Source organism: Macrotis lagotis, chromosome 1 (genome assembly GCF_037893015.1).
Source record: "Macrotis lagotis isolate mMagLag1 chromosome 1, bilby.v1.9.chrom.fasta, whole genome shotgun sequence".
Lineage (NCBI taxonomy): Eukaryota > Metazoa > Chordata > Mammalia > Peramelemorphia > Peramelidae > Macrotis > Macrotis lagotis.
In genome coordinates, this window is record NC_133658.1 from 465,715,782 (window position 1) to 465,743,392 (window position 27,611).

At 34.3% G+C, this 27,611-nt stretch overlaps 1 protein-coding gene across 5 annotated transcripts in view; it reads right to left on the reverse strand.

Moving 5' to 3' along the window:
* Positions 1-27,611, reverse strand: part of STS (steroid sulfatase) — a 203,630-nt gene that overhangs the window by 132,560 nt on the left and 43,459 nt on the right. For 3 of the 5 annotated variants that reach the window (XM_074213609.1, XM_074213612.1, XM_074213608.1), the window contains exons 2-4: positions 4,757-4,897; positions 1,604-1,725; positions 1,378-1,500 (exon numbers count right to left, since the gene is read on the reverse strand). In XM_074213609.1, the coding sequence (XP_074069710.1) occupies positions 1,378-1,500; positions 1,604-1,725; positions 4,757-4,893 (382 nt within the window). In that variant the 5' untranslated portion in view covers positions 4,894-4,897. Of the gene's footprint in view, positions 1-1,377; positions 1,501-1,603; positions 1,726-2,467; positions 2,848-4,756; positions 4,898-12,199; positions 12,269-27,611 lie in introns of those variants that run through there. The other 2 variants (XM_074213610.1, XM_074213611.1) reach the window with 2 other exon arrangements.

Genomic DNA, 27,611 nt, shown 5'->3' on the forward strand with positions numbered 1-27,611 from the left:
AGGAAAAACTATTCTCACTGAATGTCTAGGAGTGGTGGTCAACATTTTACTTTATTTAGGCTAGTCCAATTCAGGTTAAACTATAGAATACAATGCTCTTTTCAAAAGAACACATGGGGGCAGCTAGGTGGCACAGTAGATAGAACACTGGCCCTGGAATCAGGAAGACTTGAGTTTCAAATGTGACCTCAGAGACATAATTACCTAGCTGTGTGACCTTGGGCAAGTCACCTAACCCCACTGCCTTGTAAAAACTAAAGAAAAAAAAAGAACAGATGATATAAGGCAAATATGATGCAAAATGTATTCTATGTAAAAAAAATGTTCAGTTTTAGAAATAAATGTGGAAGTTGTAAAATTTCATCATATGTTGTAGGAAATGTTTGCTGTAACAGTTCACAAACAAAATATCAAAAAACAAAACTGTGAATGAAATCATTGTTGCAAATAATACTTCAGAAATGCAAACAGTTTATGAGAGTTTCATGACTCATTGTGGTTAAAATAATTTCTTACCTCACTGTCAAAATTCTAAGGGTAAGACTGTCAATTTTGCTAACAGACAAATGTCTACTGCCTGGTCCTTTTCTGAAACCTCTCTTTCTAGATGGGACTTTCTAGAACTTGTGATCCACTGACTTAACCTTCAAGAGCCAAAATCTTACCTAAAGTAGACTTCTTCCTTAGAGGATGGTCTTATAATAACTAAACAGATATGAAAAACTTTTGTTATGTATTATATATATATATATATATATATATATACACAAATACAAAACAAAAATATGCAATTATGTCCATTCAGATTTTGAACATATTTCATAGGATTATATATTTAGAGCCAAATGCAGCACCATAGTGATCATCTAATCCAAGTCTTTCATTTTCATATTCAGAAACTAAGCCTTAAGGAATTTAAATAATTTACTCAATACCACATAGTTAAGTTTCATAGTCAAAATCTGAACACAGGTTCTAAACTAAACAGCAGTCTTATCTCTCAACACATTCAACTTTGATCAATGCATAAGGAAACAATGTAAAGATATCAGATTGCTTTCTGTTGGGGTGAAAACAAATTTGAAAACAAATAAAATGTTTATATAAAAAAACCTAGCAACCCCAGGCTGTCATCCTTTCTATAAAAGTTATGTTTCTTTCAAAATTCATCTTAAATTTTCTCTGACTTTCATACACACGTTCACTTATTCTTATAACATTCCCATCCCCTTGCCCATGCCCACATCCATATGGAGTCTAAAAAATAAATAAGCACTTGATAAAATTTTGCTAATTGACTTCTGTTAAGTTTCTTCCTTCCTCTTTCTATAATCTTAAGTTCCTTTTCTCCTCCACATTTCTTTCTTCCATCTCTACCTATCAGGGCTGTAGAGTAGCCTTGGTTCTTCAAAAGCTTGGCAAAAGTGATTTCATTTGTAGGCAGTCCACCTGAAGATGCTGAAAATAGGAACACTCCAACCTTAGAACGTGAAGCCATCCCTGTACCAGGTCAAAAAAATGAAGAAGAAAAATATTAGTGAGAGATAATGTCTTCTTAGCTAGCAAAAAAGTGAACAATAATAATTTTAAAATGTATTCATACCTGATCGGATAGGGTAACGACCTGTCAGAAAAGCGGCTCTACTTGGTGTACACAATGGAGATGCAGCTAAGTGCTGAGTGAATTTCACTCCCCCTTTGGCTATCCTATCAATATTAGGAGTTCTAGGAGAAAGAAAGGAATAATTTTATTTCAATTGCCCTAAACTGAAGTTTTTTAATGATAGGAATAGCTAACTTTATATATAGAACTTAAAGATTTGCAAAGCACTTTATTTCATATATATATATATATATATATATATATATATATATATATATATATATATATATGTTATCTCATTCATATTCATAATTCACAGAGTTAGTCTAAGACAGTTTTTGAACTAAAACCTTACAGACCTGAATTTAGAACTATATCCACTCTTTCACATAGTTGCCCCATTATAAAGTTTTAAAATTAATGCTGATTTTTCTAATCAATAATTTCCTTCTGCTTCATAAAAATATAGATACAAATAAGGGACGTATCATTATTTGTGTCTCTTTTTACAAGAGTCACAGAAATTTTTGTTTTAACTAGGTGCTCATTTGTAAACACATTGTTAATATGCTATACAATGAAATCTAAACATTCTCAATGACATTTCTCTGACAATTAACATTCTAATAGCCTCCTTTTGGATGAACTAGATAGTCAAAATTACTTAAACAATCTAACTTCTTCATACCCCTTCACTCATAAGTTTGCAAAAATCACTTTTATTTTACATAATACCCTCATAAAACTACTATAGTCCTTAAATGATTCCTTGCCTGAGTTATTTTTGTTTCTCTCAGTATTTTTTAGCTTAGATTACAAAGTCTAGGAGGAGCAGAAGCTAAATCTGCTAACTCAGAAACTTACAGTATTTGCCATAGTCCATGCAGAGGGGAAGAAATGAGCAATGAACTAACAATGAAAAGAAGAAATTATGAATTTGAAAGTAAGGAGAATCAGAGAAGTTAGGTTAATCCTAAAGCATATTCTTTTTATTCTTTATTTCCTGGGAATTTCTATAACTTATTCAATCAAACAGCTAAGGTGGTGATGGGAAGAGAGGTTAGGACTGTCAGTTTTTTCTTTCTATATTAAAGGTCTGTTTATAATTAATTATGATACTATGATTTTCTTACAAAGGCAGAGAGCAGTGACATCACTTTTTTGTTTGTTTTTAGACTAAATGAATATCAAGGAAGGAAAAAAAGTTCAAAAAGGAAATCAATATGGATAGGCCAGAGAAGTAAGATTTCTAATACAAAAGGAAGATGTATAATTATAGATATTAAAAACATCCTAAATAAATTAAATGGCTAATATATTACAAAAGATATAAAATATTAATATGTGATTCAATGAAAACTATAAGAAAGGGGAATGGCATATCCAAATATAAAGCTGGAGAGAATTTTCAATATTTAAAAGTTTTCTTTGAAATATGTTTTAAATGAGAAAGGTATTTGTAATTATGTAACTCAAACTGAAACAAAAGACAATGTGACTCCTATTTTCAAAAAGCAAGTTATTCTGAAAAACAAAATTTAATTTTAAATTAACTCATGGAACAGTTTTTGGACATCTGAAAATATCCTCAATGCAAGTCCAAATTGGTTTCCTTCTCTCAAGTCTTGCCCTTGTCTATTCTCCACTCATTGTCAATGCCAGAATGATATTAATGATTTTTTCCCTTTGTTATTGAAGAAGACCATAACATTAAGGAGGTGATGCCATGACAAGCACATGAATTGGATTGGAAGGAAGGGTACTTTGCTAGGTCACCAGTTTCACTTTTTCCTCAAGAGCCATCTGGGTCCAGTGACGAGATAAGATTCAGAATGACTAGAGATGGCCCTGGATGGCCTGGAAGCCAGGCATTCAGGGTTAAATGATTTGCTGAAGGTCACATAGCTAATAAGTGGCAAGTGTCTGAGGATGGATTTGAACTCCCGTCCTCCTGTCTCCAAAGTCAGTGCTCTATCCACTGCACCACTATGCCCAGACTCCAGGGACTTATTTCTAGAACCAAAATCATTTAAATGTGGGGAAAAAGATATTGAGATTGATTGACTGAAATGAAAATAACTAAGTATCTATAATCACTTGATAACTAGTTAGCTAGTAATCAAAAAGAAAAAAGAATTTGATTCAAATACTTATTGCTCATAGTTCACTTTGGAAAATTCTAATGAAAGAAAATAATATTTTAAAAGTCACTACAGTTACTTTTATTAATGTCTATTATACAGTTCTCTATAGAACTATTTTAAATAATTGCTTCCTTATTATTATAAGCAAGATAAAGAACCATGAATATCAATATTTTAGTGTAGCAAAGATTTTCTTTTCTTTTCTAACTTAAAGAAAATTTATTCTATTGAAACTTTGGAAACAGGATATTAATGTTGTTTTCCCTAAGGTAATAATGCAAAATATATGAAACTAAAGACTTACCTCTACCATATCCCTTTCCCAGTTCTGATTCTATGGCTTCCAGGACCTTTGAAAAGATGAGTATAACACCCTCCCTGTTTGTCAGTGAAAAATATTAGGGGCTGCGGGGAGGCAAAAAAAGGAGCAGACATATAGGGCAAGAGCTGAATGGGACTATCTAGCAATGTGGCACTGCCAGACACTTCAAATTAAAAAAAAACCAAAAACTGGTGAGTGGTAGGGGGGTTTTGGAGAAGAGAAATGGAAAAAATAGGAAAAAAGAAAAAAAGGCAAAGGACATATTTTCAGATTTTTCCCTTCTAAATATTTCACAATAATATAGTAATGGTAAAATGAATGGAAAGTAGAAATGCTTCCTTTGTAGAATTCTTCATACAGATGTATATTATATATCCATATATGTATGAATATGTACTCACAGTTCTTGCTAAGCATTTTCTAACTCCCACATACACATCTATATTTAAATATACATCTACATAGAAAGCAACAAAAGGAAGAGCATTATTATTAATGGTTTCTTACATATAATAGATGTGACCTATACTCCATAATTCTGAGAGCATTTTCAAATTACCAAGGAAGAAAAGAAATACATTGTGTATATACATATATGTGTGTGTATATATATGTATATATACACATACATACACACATGTATATGTACATAGTCACAATCACTTAACAGAACTTCTATTATTAAACCTTAGTGTTGTATTTCCATAGCATCCAGGATCTCCAATTCCAAGGTCATCTGCCATTGCTATAATAATGTTGGGCTTTGAAACTGTATCACTCTTGACACTGCCATAGAATAACGTCAGAAGTAAAAGCATCTTCATCTTCCTGTGAAAAAATATATAAACAAAAGCAGAACAAATAATGAGAGTATGTTTTTTTCTTCATTAACTCTAATTCTTACCAGCTATGGAAGTAGATAATTGAAACAAACCAAAAAATGCCTAGTTTTTCAGCTGATGATCATATCTTCTTTAAGGAGATACTAACAAAGTTGATGTACAAAGATGTTGACCTCTCCTATGGGTATTTAACTTCTGAATAAATAGTTTGCTTTTGGTATAAACCAATTATTTCCTGTTTCTATTCTTGACAAATGACAGACATTATTCTTTAAAGAAAAAGTAAAAGCCTGTCTACCACGTTGTTGTTATGAAAACTAGCCATTTGATGACATAAAGCAAATGCTTTACCTGATCAATGGAAAAACAAAATATTTTATTAAGGGGAAAGGCTGTCATTCAGGTCCTTAACAAGAACCTCTCTCCACATTTAAATAAAAATAAATTAACAATTGTGAAAATCTTTCAGTGTTCCAGAATAAGTTAATTTCATATTATATGATGAGGAATTCAGTTTGATAATGACACAACAAAGTAATTGTACAAAGAAAACTCTGCTCAAAAGGATAAATCAGCTCCTATCATTAGAATGCAAGTCTTGTGAGAATGGGAGTCTTTCTGTACCATATCACTAACTTTACATCCCACAGACTTCTCAAACACAATATTTAAAATAGAATTCATTCTCTTTCCTCTAGAATTCATTCTTCTTTCCAATTTCCCTATGTTTAGAGTACCACCATCTTTCCAGTAACCTAAGTTCAAAACCTAGCAATCATCCTTTACTTTTCATTCTTTTTCACTCTAGAGAACCCATCAGATGTCATATCTTATCAGTTTTAGCAACATGACTTTTCTAACATCTGTATCATTTTCTCCACTCACATGGCCATCCTAGTTTAGGCCCTTTATCTCTCATCCAGACTATTGAAACAATCCAGACTGGTAGTTCAAATTGCTTTCCTGGTCTCAAATCTCTCCTTTCTCCATTCTATTCCATTGTCACTCACCAGTGCCAAAGCAAAGGTATGATCATGCCACTCCCCTAAGCAAACTCCAGTGACTCATTTCTAGTAATCTTATTCTAAAACGTCTTCTAATTGACAGTTAGGCTTTTACAACCTGGATCCAATATATCTACTCAGCCTCACTTATACAGTACCTCTTTTGCCATACTTTGTAACCACTAAAATGGATTTTTTGTTGTTCTTTATATATAAAACTCTATCACTTCATTCCTGGAATGTGTTCATTCACAGATCCTGCTTTTTAGAATCCTTTATTTCTTTCAAAATTCAGCTGAAATGCTACCTCCTACATAAGTCTTTACCAGACAACCCTAGTTGCTAGTGCTTCTCACCTTAAAAAGCTGTATTTATTTCATAAATACACATTTTGTACTTTTTTATATATGTATACATATTTCATGTTGTCTCCACCTATAAAATGTTGGCTCCTTCAAGAGAGAAATTATTGAATTTTTGCCTCTGTATCTGTAATGCCTGTTATATTGTAAAAGTTTAATAAATATTTGCTGATTGACTGTATTCCCAGATTTAGCATGGTACCTAAAACTTAGGAGTCATTTAATTAAGTGATCATAGTACATACTTATTATGATAAAATGTTATGACATTTTATTCTTAGAACTTTTCAAATATAATTTGTGACATTATTCAAATATAGAAAAGCAAAAACAATGTTTCCATTTTTGTGCTTAAATACATATGCAAATGTTTATACATACATGAAAATGTTTAGATGCATATGTAGGTAGTCTACATGTATGTGTGTGCGTGTTAAGGATCAGTGAAAGTTAGGAGGTAATTGAGTAGTTGTGTGCTGGTCAATATTTAACAATTAGGAGGAAATATACATTTAAACGTTTTTAATTTTAATCTACATTATTAGCATTTTCTCCATTATTTTTTTAAATCCAGGCAAACAAGAAAACAATAAACCAAGTCCCAATAGCTGTCATTTGCCAATTTCTAAAATGTAAATGTCCACATTAAAAATTTGACAATCAGTCATCTTGTACAAGATGGCTACAGCAGAGCATCTCCTCAGTAAATATTCCTATCTTAATTTGTTTGGATCTGATTTTTCATTTATGTACCTTCTTCTCTCCAAAGTTTTTAAAAGGAGGGATTATAGTACAGAAATTTTTTAGCTCATTCACAGGATTTTAGGTGTTCAGTATATAATCTGTTAAATTCCAAAAAAAGAGTCTTGAAATTAGCATGTTTCTTCATTGAAAGCTAAGTACCATTCATATTCTTAAATTACTAATAATATGGGCAATCTCTGTCCCCTTAAATAACACAGGCATGTATGCAGTTACAAAGGACCATTATAACCATCACCAACAACAATAAAGTTGCTTTGAAGAGCCCCTGCATGAAGGAGTTGAGGCTGAGTATAGCAATATTGCTAAAATATAGCATCTTCTCTTGTTAATCTACCAAGTCAATATATTTTTTTCTTAAAAACTCCTAGGATGGGAAGGATTTGCTGAGCGAGATGAGCAGAACCAGAAAAACATTTGATACCCTAACAGCAACATGGGGGGTGATGATCAATCTTGATGGACTTGCTCATCCCTTTAGTACAACAACCAGGGACAATTTTGGGCTATCTGCAATTGAGAATATCATCTGTATCCAGAGAAAGAATTATGGGCTTTGAACAAAGATCAAAGACTATTACTGTCAAATTTAAAAAAAGTTATATTATTAAGTAATTTTACTATCTCATACTTTATTTTTCTTCCTGAAAGGATATGATTTCTCTGTCATCACATTTAACTGAAATCAATGTATAACATGGAACCAATGTAAAGACTAACAGAATGCCTTCTGTGGGGGGGGGGGAGCAAGAATGGGGGAAAAATTGTAAAACTCAAAATAAATAAAATCTTTCCAAAAAAAAAAAAAAAACAACCTTCTAGGCTGCTGGGGGCAATCAAGCAATCCATGTTGCTATAACCATGCCACAGAGTAAAATGCCACGTAACATATTATGCAGATTAAAGTAGGTGATAAATTTAATACATGGAGTTGTCCTATGTTATCTTTTGAAGATTAAAAAGCTTGTTAAACCAGCTTTTTCACAATCTTCAAAAGAGGTGAGAGAGTTATATCATATTTTACTAAATGCTGGTGTTTTTGTTCTAATTTATACATTTTAAAGCCTAACAGTTGTACAACACATATTTTCTAGTTGTTGTTCTATACCTATTGCCTTACTCCACAATTACCTTTGCCAATTCTCTCAGTCATTGGATTATCTCTAATTCATTCTTTCTGGAACAAATTCACAATTTGGAGACATTTCAAAAGGTAAATTATCTCCAGAAAATAAATTCATATGCTAAATGTACAAGTGTATATCTGAGTTTTCAACATAGAAAACACATATTTTCTGCAAAAGCATGTTTATTTATTGTCACTTTAGAAATCTGGTTTGCTACAATAGCCCAAGAAGTTTTTGGATTTTTCACCCTCTTGTAAACACTTGTAAACAATAACCTCTCAAAATCATTTTATAATTCTACAGTTATTTTTAATGAAAAGTATTATCTTGGATTGTGCCTAATGGGGAGGAAAAAAATCTAGACTTTTCCAAATCACAGGTAACACTATAATATAATGTAGTATATTATGCAGTGGCTATTCAAATAAAAATATTTACTAATACAAAATTATATCAGAGGTAGGTAGTTGGAACAGTAGATAAAATGCTAGAATGATTTTACAAACAAATATTTGAGACTAATAGTAGTCATAGTGGGGAAGACAGGTAGGGAAGGAAAACAAAAAAATGTATATAATGAATTTCTTTTACTTTTGAAAGAAATAGCAAGTTGTACATAGCGTATTTGCAGTTTCATGTGCAATCATCTTTTTTGTTGTATCACATTATGAAATGCTTGCTCTATTCTACAAATAAAAATAAAATGATATTTAAAAATTAATTCTAGTAGTTTCTCATTGAATTTAGGATGAAATATCTTTCTATATTATTTCATCCTTCTTAATTCTCATTTTTGAAAATTTTGTAATGAACTTAATCATTAAGTTAGTAGTAGAATCAGACATTTTATAAATATTAGCACATACAGATATAAATATATGTAAGTACATATATGTGTGCATAAACATACAAACACATAGACAACTTCAAAATTTTTCTTTAAAAGGGGAACATGATCAAAGATTATAGGTTTAGAGTACTAAACACATATAAACTATTATTGTAGTTTTAAAAAGATCATGTCCTTACATTGGAGAAAGTACTTCAATCATTTCTTACTTTTACAAATTCTACAGATATTATTTCCAGCCATCTTGATCTATGTGTTACCATTGAACACAGATGGCTCCAGAGGAGAAAATGAGGCTAGTGACTTTCAAAAGCCCCTCCCACACAATACATACATTTAAATCCAATTCATTGATAAGTCATGACATCACCTTCCTGGTATTAGGGTGTTCAACAGCTTTTAAAACTGGCCTTGTTTTTAGTTAAGAAAATGCAAATTGAAACAACCTAAGGTTATCAGACTAATTGATATGACAGAAAAGGGAAATGATCAATGTTGGGGGGAAAGTGGGAAAACTGGGACAAATGCATTGCTGGTGGAGTTGTGAACTAATCCAACCATTCTGGAGAGCAATTTGGAACTATGCCCAAAAGGCAATACAACTGTACACACCCTTTGATTCAGCAATATTATTACTAGGTCTGTATCCTAAAGAGATTTTAAAAAAAAAGGAAAAAAGAACCATATGTACAAGAATATTTGTAATAGCTCTCTTTGTGGAGGCAAAAAATTGGAAATTGAGAGGATATCCATCATTTGGGGAATGCTGAACAAGCTGAAATAAATGGGATTTTATTATTCTATAAAAATAATGAGTAGGAAGATTTCAGAAAAACCTAGAATGACCTGCATGAACTGATGCTGAGGAAAGAGAGCAGAAGGAGAACATTATACACATTAACAGAAACATTGCATGATGTTCAATTATGATTGACTTAGCTCTTTTCGGAAACATAATGATCAAAAACAATTCTAAAAGACTTGTATTGGAAAATCCTTTACATCCTGAGAAAGAACTAAGAATTATGAATGCAAAACCAACGAATATTTTACCTTTTTAAAATTATTTGCTCTTTTTATCATGATTTTCCCTTTTAGTCTGATTCTTCTTTCAAAGCATGACTAATATGGAAATATTGTTTAACATAATTGCATATGTATAACCTATATCAACTTGTTTGCTATTTGGGTCAGGGGACAGAAGGGAGAGAGGGAGAAAATTATATCAAAGTAAATGCTGATAACTAGATCTACATATAATTAAGGGAAAAATAAAAATTAAAGCTTAAAAAAATTGGTCTTGTTTTCTACAATAATTAACAGTTGGCTGTATGGTTTACAAAGTCCACCCAAGGCAGGATAATATTGCTATCCTCATTTGACTGATAAAGAAAACATGGTTCAGAGACTCTAGATAATAAGATAACTAGATAAAGTATGTGCAGTGGAAAAACCAGTATGCTATCCTAAATCTTCAAATTCAATATGGCACAATAGAAAGAGCTTTAGCACTATATTTGGGACTAGAGGACCTACACTTCAAATCTGTCACTATTTGTGTGTTAGAATAAGTTGTATAAACTGGTCCTCATTTTCTTCGTCTTAAAAATAAGACCTTAGATAACCTCTTAGGTCTTTTCATTTTTATATCTGTGATTCTCTTTTTATATAATTTATAAATGTTATGCCCTTTAAATGTATACTAATAAATTCTGATCTAAAACGTATACACCTTTTTCTCAGAACTGAAAAAGGAAAATTCAGGTTCCTACAAAAGCTATATATCCTTAAAAAATAATCTCACTATCCACAGTAGGTTTGGACACCATTTTTATTAATACCATAAAATCACTGGTAATTAAATTAGTATGTCTTCTAAAAAGCAAACAAAAAACTTTTTTCCCTAAACATTCCTCCCTAAAAGTATTTCTCTGTCTTAAAAACAGCTTAAAATTTATGCTGATATTAAAAGGAGTAATCACTAAATTCTCATGGAGCCTAAAATGACAGAAATCTCTCATCCAATCTTAAAACAAAATCAAATCTTTAATATTGGAATCTATCAAAAATAAGCTGTTGTGGGGCATCTAGGTGGCTCAGTGGATAGAACACTGAGCTCAGATCCAGCCTCAGACAACTTAGTAATTGCCTAGCTGTGTGACCTTAGGCAGGTCACTTAACCCCACTGTCTTGGAAAAAAAAAGTAAGCTGTTGTAACATGTCTTTAAGTAACAAATAAATCCCCCAAAGTGCCATAAAAATAAAATAATTCTTAATCATCACAAATTTGTAAGGATCATTCATTCCCTTTCTCATCAAAAGATATTTGCAATGGGGAGGAGAATCAGTTTTTCTAAACCAATAAAGAACACAGACAATTGAATTAGTCTTATTACAATAACAAACTTTACCAGGCCTTTAAAATTTTATTCAATATCTTTTTCTTCACTTTTCTTTAAATATATCATTAAAAATCCAGTAAAAGAATTATAAAGCTCTAGAAAAAGGAACTTCCAAATTAACACACACACACACACACACACACACACAGACACATATCTTTAAAGATATTTATATTTACCCCCTTTAAGTAAAATTAATCTTTAAGAAGTGGTTTGTTAAGACCAGGCTGTTTCAAGATGTATATAACCTCCATAAGTGAGAGACAAATAACTTTAAATAAATCTTAGTTTATATGATAAGTAGGCTTGAAAATTTCACTCCCTTTTTGTGCAAGAATTCCCATTCTGTATCCCATTTAATCAGTAATAATTACACAACACAGCAAACTCTAGAACAGAGTTCATAAGAATTTATGAATAGATGGTTCTAAGAATCCTTGTAGATCTAGGAGATTTTATAAAGCATTTTCTTTGTATAAATGCCAATTTTTCTTTTTAAATACCTATGTAAATACTTGATTAAAATAATAACTCCAAATAATTTAGTTAAAAATTTCATAATTTTTATAATAGCCAAATAATTTTAAGTGAATCTTCCTTTCAAATATAGTCAAAACTTGAAAATTAATGATTTCTTCAAATATAGTACTTCAGCAGCAAGGCCCCAATCCTGAGGCAGTGACAAAGAACCCCCCCCCCCCAGCCAAATCCCTCATAAATTTCCTTCCAAACAACTAGAAAGTTTCCATGGAATTGATGGAGGAACAGAGAAGCAGCTTACCAGCCTAGGAGGAAAGACCTGTCTCGCTGGGGTGAATGGGTCACAAAGCAAGGTCCAAAGCAGCAGTAGCCAGATTCACAGCAGGGAACCAAACAGCAGGGTTTCCCAAGCATGGTGAAGCCCCACCCTCCTGCAAGCCAGGGAACCTTCCAAGCAAGTGAGCAGTATTTGAGCACAGCAAGTTTCCAGTCCAAACCACCAACAAGACCTTGATCCCACATCTATTCAGTAGTGAAACCCCTCCCTGGGGCAGACCCATAGCAAGACCCCACCCCTTGGGTCTACCAGCATAAAGACCCTATCTTTAAAATCTCTTCTCCAGGACCAATCACCAGAAAGACTATTGCTTTAGACTATTACCAGCAGTAAGGCTCCCACCCCTGGGGTAGAAAAGGAAATAAACCCAGGAAGCCAACAGAGAGGACCCACACCCCAGTACTACCCAAGCTCCTATTTCAGTGAAAGCAAGCAATTAAACCCAGAAGTCTACTGAAAGCCAACAGTAAGACCCTGAAGCTTCAGCACAAACAACTTAGGACAGAGTAGGACTAGAGCTCAACTCTCACATTAAAATCAACAATTCACATATAAAGGCAGAAAAAATGAGCAAGAACAACCAGAAAAAGAGCTTAACTAAGGAAGATTATGGTAGGGAAGATTAAGGCATAAAAATAGAAGATAATAGTGTCAAAAAGTCTAATGTGAAGCACCAAAGAAAAATATAATTCCTGAAAGAGGTTTTTAAAAAGCAATTTAAAGTTTATTAAGCCATTCCCCAATTGATGGACATTTACTTGATTTTCAATTCTTTGCCACTACAAACAGAGCTGCTATGAATATTTTTGTACAGGTGATGTTTTTATCCTTTTTCATAATCTCTTCAGGGTATAGACCCAGTAGTGGTATTGCTGGATCAAAGGGAAAGCACATTTTTGTTGCCTTTTGGGCATAATTCAAAATTGCTCTCCAGAAATGCTGGATGAGTTCAAAGCTCCACCAACAATGTATTAGTGTCCCAGATTTCCGACATCCCTTCCAATACTGATCATTATCCTTTCTGGTCATATTGGCCAGTCTGAGAGGTGTGAGGTGGTACCTCATAGATGCTTTAATTTGCATTTCTCTAATAATTGTGCAATTAGAAACCAGAAGGGTTAGAAATTCAGGGAAACCTGGAAAGATTTGCATGAACTGATGCAGAGTGAGATGAGCAGAGCCAGAAGAACATTGTACACCCTAACAGCAACATGGGAGTGATGAGCCACCTTAATGGACTTTCTCATACAACAGGGCAACAATCAGGCACAATTTTGGGATATCTGCAACAGAGAATGCCATCTGTATCCTGAGAAAGAATTGTGGAGTTTGAACAACGACAAAAGACTATTACCTTTTACTTTAAAAAATGTTATCTTATTATGTAATTCTGTTATATCTCATACTTTATATTCCTTCCTTAAGGATATGATTTCTCTCTCATCACATTCAACTTAGATCAATGCGTATCATGGAAACAATATAAAGACTAACAAACTACTTTCTGGGGGGGGGGGAGGGAAGCAAGATTAAAGGGAAAATTGTAAAATTCAAAATAAACAATCTTAAAAAAAGCAATTTAGAGAAGAGAAGAAAAATTGGGACAAAAAAATGAGAGAAATGCAAGAGAATGGAAAATGGTCAATAGGAAAATATATACAAAATTTACTGAAGAAATAATTCCCTAAAAATAGAATTGGTCAAATAGAAAAGGAAGTAGAAAAGCTCACTGGAGAAAATAATTCCTTAAAAATTAAAATTGAACAAGTGAAAACTAATGATTCTGTGAGACATTAAGATATGATAAAACAAAATCAGAAAAGTAAAAAAAATAAAAGAAATATAAAATTTCTGTATTATTGACTATCTGAAAGGCATGATGGAAACAGATAGAAGAATAGATTAAAAAAGCAGAATCCAACAATATATTGTTTACAAGAAACACATTTGAAGCAGATATACATATGTTAAAGGTAAAGGACTGTAGCAGAATCTATTATGCTGCAACTGAAGCAAAGAAAGCAAATATAAGACAAGCAAAAGCAAAAAACAGATCTACTTGAAAGTGACAGAAGGAAATTATATCTTCCTGAAATGTGCCATTGACAATGAAGTCATCTAAACATGCCTTCACCAAATGATATATCATACACACTTTTGGAGAAGTTCAATGAATTATATAAGGAAATACATAATAAGACTAAACTAGTGGAGGGAGATCAGCTTTTCCCTTTCAAAACTAGATATATCTATTAAAAATAAATAAACAAGAAAGAAAACAACTAGAGGGTCTAGGAATAACTGGAACTTCCCTAAAATTATAAGTAAGATCTAGATAAAACCATCAGTAAGCAATATGTGTAATAAAGAAAAGCTAGAAGCCTTCCCAATACAATCAGGGTGAAGAATGCTCATTATCACCTCCATTATTTAATGTTATATTAGAAATGTTAGCTATTGTAAATGAAGAAAAGAATTAAAGGAAATAGAAGATGAGGAAACAAAGCACTCACTTTTTGCAAATGATATGTTGTTATACTTAAAAATCCTAGAGATTGAAATTAACTTTTAATTATTAACAACTTTATCAAGGTTGCCAATTATAAAATAGGCTCTCATAAATCATCAGCATTTCTATATATTGCCAACAAAGACCATCAGCAAAAAAATGGAAAGAGAAATTCCATTTAAAATAACTGTAGACAATATAAAATACTTGGGAGTCAAAAAGTCCAAGAAATACCATGACAATATGAACACAATTATAAAATATTTTTTTTCACAAATAAAGTCAGATCTAAGTGACTGGAACAATATTGATTGCTCATTGGTAGGTTGAGTCAAAATAATAAAAATGACAATTCTACCTAAATTAATATATTTATACAATGCCAAACCAAACTACCAAAAATTATTGTATAGGGATAAAAATATAACACAAATCATGTGGTAAAACAAAAGTTCAGGGATATCAAGGGAATCAATTTTTAAAAATGTTTAAGAAGATGGTCTAGCCATACCAGATCTCAAACTATATAATAAAGTGATAATTATCAAAACAATCTTGTTGCTGGCTAAGAAATAAAGTGGTAGGTCAGTGCAATAGATTATGTACAAGAAAAAATAGTAGTAAATGACTATAGTAAGATACTATTTGATAAATGTGAAAACTCCAGTTTTTGTTCTAAGAACTCACTATATGTCAAAATTGCTGCTTGGAAAACTGGAAAAGAGTATGACAGAAATGAGACAAAGATGAACATTTCACTCCCTATACCAAGTTAAGATTAAAATTAAAATTAATTATTTACATATAGAGGTTCATACCAAGCAAATGAAGAAATCATGAAATAGTTTACCTGTCAGATTTATGAATCAGGGAAGAATTTAGGTCCAAAAAAATATAGAAAATGTTACAAAATATAAAAAAAAGATAATTTTGATTAGATAAAGTTAAAAAATGTATAAACAAAAATGAAGCAATCAAAATTATAAGAATATAGGGTGGAGAGGAGAAAGAATTACAAATATCTTTTAAGGGGTGGAGCCAAGATCACAACAGGAGAAAAGCCTCTCTTAGATGCTCTCTCTCTCTCTCTCTCTCTCTCTATAACATTTTGAAGATCATAAAATGACTATAACTAAATTTTCGAGACAGAACCCACAAAACCCTCCAGTGAGGCAATTCTCCAGTCCAAAGTAACCTGGAAAATAGTGGAAAGGCTCTGATCCACTGGGTAAGAGGGGTGACCCACTAGAGTGAAGGAATCTCAGCCTCCCAGGCTCCCTAGGGACCCTGGGAGCCGTGGCTCATGGAAGCAGGGGGCAATTTCCTGATTTACACCCCAGGGAGCAACGGGCACAACTTGGAAGATCAGCAGGGGCCCTCTGCCAGAGGGCACATGAAGCCCAGTCCTCAGGGTCCTCAGCAAGGAGCATGGCTGAAGCAGCCCAGATCCAGGAAACAGAAGCTGGTGGAGCTGGTAGGTAGGAGCCCCCAGGCAACTGAGCCTTGTTTGCTCAGCCTACCAATGACAGGGGAGTGGAAAGAGACTTCCAAGATTTGTCCTCTGTATCTGGAACAGGACTCTGGGGCTATGACCACATTCAGATCCTGATTCACAGGCTAGGACCCCCATAGAACAGCAGGGTCCCCCCAACCTCAGCTCCATGGCAAATGGGTACACTTGTGGTCATTCACAGATGAGGAGGGAAAACAGAACCTCACACACTTAGATCCTTGTGTGTGGGGTGTCCCAATAATACTCAAAAGCTCAGGAAGCACCCCAAGACCAGGCACACACTGGGGATATGAGTAAACAGAGAAAAAAGAGGAACACCATTGGGAAATTCTTTGGCTATGATCCCAAGAAGGATCAAAATACTCAATCTGAAGATGAGGAAGTACAAGTTCCTGCATCTAAAGACTGAAAGAAAAATGGAAATTGTCTGAGACTATGACAGAGCTCAAAAAACATTTTGAAAATCAAGTGAGGGAGAAGAAAAAAATGGGAAAAGAAGTGAAAGAGATGCAGGAAAAACATGAAAAAGAACTCAGCAGCTTATAGGGAGATGCAAAATAATGCTGATGAAAATAACATGTTAAAAACCAGCATAGGTCAAATGGATAAAACAGTTCAAAAAATTACTGAGGGGAAGAATACTTTAAAAAGCAGAACTGGCCAGGTGAAAAAAAAAAAGATAACAAAGCTCTCTGTAGAAAACAAATCCTTCAAATCTAAAATGGAACTAAAGGAAAAAGCTGACTTTACAAGAAGTCAAGACACAATACTTCAAATCCAAAAGAATGAAAAATTAGAAGAAAATGTGAAACATCTCATTGAAAAAAACAATGATCTGGTAAACAGATTCAGGAAAGATAATTTAAAAATTATTGGAATAACTGAAAGTCATGATCAGGAAAAGATCCTTGACATCAATTTCAAAGAATTCCTACAGGAAAATTGCCCAAATATCCTAGAACCAGAGGGAAAAATAGAAATTGAGAGAATCCAATAATCTTCCCTGAGATCCAAAAAGAAAAAAAAAAACAATGCCCAGGAATATTACAGCCAAGTTCCAGAACTTTCAAGTCAAAGAGAAAATATTATAATCAGCCAGAGGACACAATTCAAATATTATGGAGCTGCAGTCAGGATCACACAAGACTTAGCAGCAACGACATTAAGAGCTTGGAATGCAACCAAGAATCAACTACCCAGCAAAACTGAACATCCACTTCCAGAGAAAAAGATAGACTTTCAATGAACCAGGCGAATTTCAAATGTGCCTGTTAAAATGGCCAGAGGTGAACAGAAAGTTTCATATTCAAATACAGATCTCAGGTGAAACATAGAGAGTGGAGAAGAGTAAAATATGAGGGACTTAATGATGATGAACTGCATGTATTCCTGCATAGAAAAATGATACTGATAATACTCATGAGAAACTTCTCATTTAATAGAGCAAGTAGAAGGAGCTTTTATAGTTGAAGCACAGGAGACAGCTGAATTTGAAGATATAATATATTGTAAGGATGGAGTCAGTGGCTAGAAGGGAAATGTAATGGGAATAAGAGGAAGGAGAGGTAGAATAGGCTAAGATACTTGATATAATAAGATTTTTTTTTATTACAATGAGCTATTGAGGGAATGAGGGAACCTTCACTCTCATCAGAGGTGTCTCAGAGAGGAAACAGCATATATATATATATATATATATATATATATATATATATATATATACTAAATGGGGTATAGACATCTAGAGTAAGAAGGAGAGAAGGGGGACGGGGAGAAGGGGGGGATGGGAGTGATGGAGGAGAGGGTGGACTGTGGGGAAAAGTGGTCAGATATAACACATTATCTTTTTTAATTCTTGCAAGGGGCTGGGATTGGATAGCCTGTCCAGGACCACAGGGCTAGGTGGTTAATGGGCCTTAGGGGTGGTATGTGGGTTTGTTGGAGCCTCTTGGCCTCAGGGCCAGTGATCAGTCTGCTGCACCACTCAGCTACCCTACAGCACATTTAAAAAGAGGGACAGAGTGAAAGGGGAAAGAAAATATAGTGTATGGTTAGTGGGGAAGTACAAATGGAGGAACTGCGATCAGCAATGGCAAGAGTGGAAAAATATGGAAGGAGCTTTTGTGATGGACTTATCATAAAGAATTTGATCACCCATGACAGAGCTGGTGGTGTTGGAACACAGACTGAAGCACATTTATTATTCTTATTCTTATTCTTATTTTATTTTTTTGGTTTTTTGCAGGGCAATGTGGTTGGTGTGTCCTGCCCAGGGTCACACAACTGGGTGATTGTAGGGTATCTGGGGCTGGATTTGACCTCGGGTACTCCTGACTCCAGGACTGGTGCTCTGTCCACGGCGCCACCTAAGCTGCCCCATTATTATTTTTTTAATTTTAATTTTAATTGTTTCTCTTTCCTTTACTTTATTGCTCATTAGGGTCTATATTTTTTTGGGGGAGGGGTATTATGTTTACTTTTAAACAAGAATATTTTAGTAATGCATAAAAAATCATTTGTACAAAAATAAAAAATATATTTAAAGAACAAATATCTCTTAAAAAGACCTAATTTCTCATACATAGAAAGAACTAAATCAAAAGTAAAAGTTATTCCCCAATTGATAAATGATCAAAGGATATGATTTAAAAAATGCTTTAAATCACTACTGATCAGAGAGAAATGCAAGTTAAAATAACTCTGATTTCTACCTCACACCTATCAGATTGGTTAATATGACAAAAAAAGAAAAATATTGGGGGATGTGGGAAAACTGGGATATTATTGCACTACTGCTAGAGTTGTAAACTGATCTAGCCATTTTGGAGAGTAATTTGCAATTCTGCCCAAAGTGCATTAAACTGAATATGCCCTTTGAACCAGCATCAAATATTCTATATCGCAAAGATATTGAAAAAAAAAAAAGGAAAAAGAACCTAATTGCTTAAAAACATTTATAACAGTTCTTTTTGTGGTGACTGTCATTCTGGGTAATGGTTAGATAATCTGTGGAATATGACAATAATGGAATATCATTGTGCTATAAGAAATGACAAGCAGGATGATTGCAGGAAATTTTGGCAAGATTTACATGAACTGATGAATAGAGAAGTGAAAAGAACCAGTAGAACATTATATATAGTAATAGTAATATTGTTTGACAAATTGTGAACACCTTAGCTACTAACAGCAATTCAAGAATCTAAAATATAAATATACTATTTGTCATCAGAGAAAGAATTGAGAATGATTAAATACAGAAGGAAACAGATATTTTTCACTTTTTTTTCATTTTTTCCCCTTTTAATTCAGTCTTCTACAAAATGTCAAATATGGAAATGTATAACCTATATTTGATTGCTTACTGTCTCTAGAAGGGGACAAGGAGGGAATTTGGTATTCAAATTTTTAAATAAAAATGATTTTAAAAATTTTTAAATAATAAATTATAATACTTAAAATATTACAGGACATGGTCATAAGACTGATAGAATGACCTAAGAGCTTCCTAATATATTTATTCTTTTTTTAACAGTACAATTCTTAATCTAACACATAGATTATAAGAGAATAGCTTGTCTTTCTAAAAATATAGCTGATATAATTATTTACCAAATTATACAATATAAGAAAATTTGGAAATAAAGCAATATTATAAACAATACTATATATTTAAAACTTGAATAAAAGCCTGTTACCAATCTGGTGCCCTTATTTTAGTTTAATGTGCTTCCAAATAACCTTATAGGAAAAATCATCTCATCACCATTGGTGCTGTATACTGATCACATCTAAAAACTCACATGAAGTTATGAAGTATTAAACAATTATATCTAATTAAAAGCAATGCTAAAAACAGTTATCATTCAGATAGGTTTTCCCTATGCCAAGCACTGTGCTAAGCACTTTACAATTATAAGATCATCATAGCAACCTTTGTAGGTGGTTTCTAATATTATCCTTTTATATGACAGTAAACTTAAGTAAATAGAACTTTCTTGGGGTCATAAAGTTAATAATCTCTTAATGACAAATGATAAATATTTTTTCATGTTAAATTGCAATTTAACATAACCCTTTTATGAAGAAAACTCTCAGATCTAGTTTGTTCTTCTTCAGGACAGATTTTGCCTTAAATCAAATCCAGATTTATAATCGCAAATGGATACACATATTAATTTTTAAGGGACAATACTCAGCACGTGGTACAAGATAAGTAGCACAATTCCATTGCTCCAGTTCTCACCTCCCTAAAAACTTTTTCTCTACTTTCTTAAAAGATCTAGGATCCCCTACCTTTTCTACCTTTTCCTTTGAGACTTATCAGATAAAGAGCTGCCCAGATTAAAAAAAAAACATTCCAGTTCCCCATTCCCAACCTCTGGAAATTTCAAGTTACATATACTAGTAAATACATATAAAGTTTTAAAAACAGTTTAAATTCACAAATGCTATTATCAGATTAGCATAAAATATTCTGGGCTAACATATCATGGTACTCTAAGATGATTTGTTGTTTTTTGGGCTAGGTAAAAAGACCTAAGGAATTTGATTTAATGCTCACAGTCATTTAGCAGCCTCTCAGACCAAAGACTATCATGGTGAAGAGTCTCCCATTTTATATGCCAATAGAAATTGTAGATGGTTCTATGTCACTGAATCTAGCACAGAAAAAATTATCTCTACTCAGACCACTTCCAGATATAACAGACTACTCTTAGCCTTGGACTAATAAAACAAAAAGATCCACTCAAATTAGATTAAATTCCTTGCCAGGTTGGGTGGGGTCTGACCAAGCTCTAGGAAAGTTAGTATGTATTCATCATCATTAATGTCCTACAAGAAAACTGAACTTTAAGCCAGGCGTTTAGAAGATAGGGGACTTCTGAATCTCACCAAGATATTAGTGTATTAATAGTCATTTCTCAGACACACTGATTTCCAGAACACCTGGAGAGATTCACATGTCAACCAATACAGTATTATTGTGCTTGTCTTCTGCTATCATCCTCAAAAAATAATAATTTTCTTTTTTGCACGTTGCTACTATAATAGATGTAAAGTAGAATCCTGGAGATTCTTTAAAATGCAATTCTCTTATATTAGTGATTTAAAATATTTTTTTCCACATAGTTCTTAATAGCTTGGATTATTTCCCTTGAGAATAAAATTCTATTCATAGATTTTAATCATTTGCCAATTTTAGATGCTTCTTATTCATACCTATTCATATCAATTTTATATATATTTTATATATTAGAAGATACCAGAGAAATTTGCTTTGAAGACTTTTTCTTGTTTTTCTTCTAATGCAAACTGAATTATTTTTGCTTATGCATTTTTCAATTTTGCTTAATCAAAATTATTCAATTTGTTTTCTCTTTTATGATCAAGAATCCATGCCCTCTCAGTAGTTATGATATTTTCCTTTCTCCTCTAATTTGTTTGATGCTGATGTTTATTCTTTGTCCTGGAAGAAAACTGATGCCATGACAAGCACGTAAATTGGATTTGAGAGAGAGCATGATGTGCTGTCACCAGCCTCCTGTGGAGAATTTTCTTTATTCTATGTCTTTTTAAGTTGACACCATATATCCACTAGAGCTTATTGTAATATATTATTTAAAATGATTATCTGGAAGATGGCGACATGAAGGGATCGAGTCTTAGGAGCTGTCTAATAAAAACTCATATACTAAGGACTCTTAACTTTCGAGAGACAGAACCCACAAAGGGACCCAGTGAGGCAGTTCTCCTACTCAAAGTAACCTGGAAAAGAGCAGAAAGGCTCTGCTCCCCCAGGTCGAAGGGGCGGCCCACCGGAGGGGTGGCCCACCAGAGCGAAAGAAATTCAGTCTCCCGGAGGCAGCCCCATGGTGGTAGGAGCCAAGGCTCACAGCAGCGGGGGAGTCTCCTGAGCTGCACCCCTGGGAGTATTGGGCACAAAGTGGGGGAAAAGCAGGGGACCTCTGCCAGAGCGAGCACGTGGAGCCCAGTCCTCAGGGCACAAAGGGAGCAGCTTGGTCTTTCAGCAGCCCAGACCTGGAAACAGAAGCAGGCAGAGCCCTTAAGCATTAGCCCCCAGGGCATGAGCCAATTGAGCTGAGGGAGGGGAGTGAAGAGAGAGACTGCCCAGCTCTGTCCTCTGCCTCTGGAACAGGACTCTGGGGCTCTGACCACATTCAGATCCTGATCCCAGTCTAGGCCCCTCCATAGAACAACAGGGCCCCCCACCTCGGCCCCGTGGCAGAGGGGGGCGCTTATGGTCATTCACAGACCAAGAGGGAGGACAGAGCCTCACACACTGAGACCCTTGTGGGAATGTCCCAAAAGCTCAGGAAGCACCCCAAAAAACAGGCTTAGGCTGAGAAAATGAGCAAGCAAAGAAACAAGAGGAAGACCATTGAGAAATATTTTGCAAATGAGCCCAAGAAGGATCAAAATACTCAGTCTGAAGATGAGGAAGCACAAGCTCCTCATCTAAAGACTCCAAGAAAAACAGAAATTGGTCTCAGGCTATGACAGAGCACAAAAAAGACTTTGAAAATAAAATGAGGGAATTGGAAGAAAAACTGGGAAAAATAAGGAGAGAGATGCAGGAAAAACATGAAAATGAACAAAAGCTTAGTCAAGGAAATCCAAAAAAATGCTGAAGAAAATAGCATGCTAAAAACATCTTAGGTCAAATGGATAAAAAGGTTCAAAAAGTTATTGAGGAGAAGAATGCTTTAAAAAGCAAAATTGGCCAGATGGAAAAAGAGATAAGAAAACTCTCTGAGGAGAATAAATCCTTCAGACAAAGAATAGAATTCAGGGAGATTGATGAATTTGCCAGAAATCAGGAATCAATACTTCAAAACCAAAAAATTAAAAATTAGAAGAAAATGTGAACTATCTCATTGAAAAAACAACTGATATGGAAAACAGACTTAAGAAAGATAATTTAAAAATTATTGGAATACCTGAAAGTCATGATCAGGAAAAGAGCCTTGACATCATTTTCAAAGAATTACTACAGGGAAATTGCCCTGATATTCTAGAAGCAGAGGGCAAAATAGAAATGGAGAGAATCCACTGATCCCCCACAGAAAGAGATCCCAAAAAACCAACCCCCAGGAATATTATAGCCAAGTTCCAGAACTCCTAAGTCAAAGAGAAAATATTACAAGCAGCCAGAAGGGCACAGTTCAAATATCGTGGAGCTGCAGTCAGAATCACACAGGACTTAGCAGCAACTACATTGGAAGCTGGTAGGGCTTGGAATACAATATACTGGAAGGCAAAAGAACTTAGAATGCAGCCAAGAATGAACTACCCAGCAAGACTGAATGTCCTCTTCCAGGGAAAAAGATGGACTTTCAATGAACCAGGGGAATTTCAAAGGTTGCTTTTGGAATGGCCAGAGCTGAACAGAAGGTTTGATCTTCAGATACAGGACTCAGGTGAAGCATGGAGATTGGAGGAGAGGGGGGAAATATGAGGGACTTAATGGTGATGAACTGCATGTATTCCTGCATAGAAAAATGACACTGATAATCCTCATATGAACCTTCTCAGCTAATAGAGCAGGTAGAGGGAGCTTTTATAGTTGAAGCACAGGAGAAAGCTGAATTCGAAGATAAAATATGGTGTAAAAATGGAGTCAATAGGAAAAAAAAGGGAAATGGAATGGGAGAAAGAAAAAGGGGAGGGGGAATAGTCCAAGATATTTCACATAATAAGATTTTTTATTACAATGAGTTATTGCAATGATATGGAAGGGGGGAGGCAATGGGGGAATGAGGGAACCTTTGCTCTCATCACAGATGGCTAGGAGAGGAAACAGCAAATATACTCAATGGGGTATAGGCATCTGGAGTAAGAAGGAGGGGGGAGCAGGGGGCAGGGGTGGGGATGTGAATAAAGGAGGAGAGGATGGACCATGGGGGGACAGTGGTCAGATATAACACATTTTCTTTTTTACTTCTTGCAAGGGGCTGGGATTGGATGGTCTGTCCAGGACCGTAGGGTCAGGTGGATTCTAGGCCTAAGGGGTGGTATGGGGGCTCAGGGCTTCTTGGCCCCAGGACCAGGGATCTGTCTGCTGTACCACTCAGTGACCCTACAGCAGAGTCAGAGTGAAAGGAGAGAGAAAATATAGTACATGCTAGTGGAGAAATAAGAAAGGAGGGAGTTGAGATCAGCAATGACAATGTTGGAAAAATATGGAAGTAACTTTTGTGATGGACTTATCATAAAGAATGTGATCCACCCATGACAGAGTTGTTGGTGTTGGAACAAAGACTGAAGCACATTTTTTGTTATTATTATTTGGGGGAGGGTGCAAGGGCAAGTGGGGCTGGGTGGCCTGCCTGGGGCCTCATAGCAGGGTGATCTTTGGGTGTCTGGGGCCGGATTCAGATCCAGGTGCTCCTGGCTCAAGGGCCAATGCTCTGTCTGCCACCCAGCCACCCCTACTATTATTACTATTTTATTTTATTTTGGGTCTTTTTTTCCCTTCTTTTTGGTTTTTGCAGGGCAGTGGGCATCCGGTGGCTTGCATGTCACATGGCTGGGTGATTATTGTGTTTGCGAGGCTGGATATGGACTCCGGTGTTCGTGGCTCCAGGGCTGGTGCTTTGTCCATTGCTCCACCTGGCCATACCTACAATTATTACTATTATTTTTTTATTGTAATTTTTTTTCTCTCCCCTTTACTTTTTTCGCCCAAGCAAGTCTATCTATATTCATGGGGGAAGGGGTATTTTGTTTACTTGTAAACAAGAATGTTTTATTAATGTAAATAAAACATTTGTACAAAATGAGAATAAAAATAAATTTAACTTTAAAAAAATTATTATCTGAATTTAATTTCTTCTAGAATGCTCTCCAATTTTTCCCAAACATTTTGTTTAATGAATTCTAACTGTAGTGGTTTGTGTTCTTGCTTTATGAAATACTATGTTAGTTGCTTATGGGCCAAATTTTTCTTATTTTTCAATTTTTTTTTATCAGTATCAGATTGTTTTAATGAGTATTATTTCTAGTATACTTTGATGAAGTGATAAGCACCTTTTCTCTCTATTTTAGTCATTTATTTTCATGTACTTTTGCTGGTTCATTACTTTAATTTATTTTCCATAAACTCATACAGTGTTGTGTTGGTGAAATATTTAATAACCCCAGCTGTCCAACAAAATGTAAGTATGTATGTATGCATGACTTTTTTTAAAAGTTGAATGTGCATTATTAACCTTTTCTCCATTAACTTTCTTAAGTCCAGATCATCAACAAAATAATTATAAAGATCTGATTTTTAGCATTTGCAGGTCTGAAGTATATGTGTTTATACTGAAAAATTAAAACAATCTGTTGATAAATTTTAACAATGTGTGAAAATATTGACTTAAGGAATTATATAATGTAGGCAAAAGTTGGAAGTAGTGATTATATAAACCATGTAATTATTTTGTTGAAAAATTAGAGAAACCGTCTTAGTAAAATTAAGGTAGGAAATGGAAAAAGGAAGAAGAGTAAAACAGAAACACTACTAGATTTGGACACAAAGGACTGGTATTCAAATACCAGTTTTCCTCCTTATTGCACAGGACTTTACTAATATCAGTCTAGGGCTCTTCTGGTTTTAAATGTTTAAGCGCATTTATCTTAAGAAGTTCTCTTCATAATTAGAGTAACAAACAAGGGAGACCTCTTTTTTACATAAATGTAGGTGTCTAAATATACATTTAGTATGCAAAATATCCCCAGTGGTGGAAATCACTGGTTCACACTGGTTCAGCAGAACCCATACTTAATTTTATTTTGAGTTCAGCAAACCTGTTTTTTAAATGGCACTCCTAATCAGGGTCCCTCTAAGGTGGGCACCTAGACAGCAGCCCAATGTATAAATCACAAATTTACATTTCTAACTCTTTTTTTAATGTTCAAGTGTGCAACGTTTTCTAAGCACTCATAGTAATGTTCATTTTGTCCATAGGTGAAAAAAAGTGATGGAAGTATGCTTGTAAAATTTATTTATTCATTTCTTAAAACTCATTATACCTTTGATGAAATTCTACATTTTAATACCCTTGTTTTTATTACTTCAGTAAACAAACATATAATGAGCAAAAGTGCCAAACAAGCTAGTGGGTGACAAGCTGTCATTTGTTTCCACTTTGTGTTGCACTCAAAATTCTCCATAGATATGTGTGCACTGGTGTTCCCTGAATGATGAAACCAATAGGAATACAATGAACCAACAGAAATATACACTTCAAGGGTGGAAGCCATAGAAGTAGAAGAAAAAAATAGAACAGGTAGAATGAGTTTTAGTTCTGCATATGTTCTAACATTGGCTGCTGTGGTCATGTGGCTGCTTTCATTTCATAAGGATATGTTTGCTTTGTGTGAGTAATATAACATAATCTAGTTTATGTACTTCTTTTATTGTTCTTATTTAAGCATTAATGCAGGAAATACTAAACTATTTTTCAGTCCATCTTTTTGTATACTTAATATGGTCATTAGGGCAGAGAACCAGTTATTAATTTATTTGAATCCTATCACTCTACATCCCCTACTTTAATTCAACATTCAGGGGAATAGTTAACACAGAAAACACAGAAAAAATATTTTCAACTGCAATGGGAGCTCCGGCATAGCAGTCTGCGACCACCTGTCCCCAGTTAGTGCCACTGAAGAAGACTGAATAGAAGCATTGCATAAAGGACAATGTCAAAGGTTACACTAATCCTACTGATCAATATCAAGCAACCCTTGTTGGTCAACTTGTTCTGGGATGTTAAAACAGGTTTATAGCATCATTTAGGTGCATTTCTTGGTGGGGGTGGGGGTGGGTGGAGGGGTGAAGGTGTGGGAAGGAGGTAGAGGGGGATAATTCTATCCAGGCCAAGGACCCAGGGAATTCCGATAACAACAATGATTTGGAATTTTCATTACTCTTATCTAGGTTTTTGCATCAGCTTAGGGTTTTCTATCATATGATTCAAAACCCAGGGAAATAGTCTTTACATTTAAGGGAGAAGAGAAAATCATGGGAAGAAGGGTCTATAGGTCTTTGAGGATATGGAAAGTCATAGGAGGATACAACCTCAGATAAGCAAGTCATAACAATTCTGTGCACAAGACTTTACTAACATCAATCTGGGGCTCTGCTAGTTGTAAATGTTTAAGAGCATTTATCTTAAGAAGTTCCTCACTTCATAACTAGAGTAACAACCAAAGGAGACTTCTATCTTACATAAATCTATGTGTCTAAATATGCATTTAATCTGCAAAATATTTTGGGAACACATAATACTGATTCTTCTGGCTTTGGGATTTTTCAGTGATTTCTGACATCTCTCTGAATT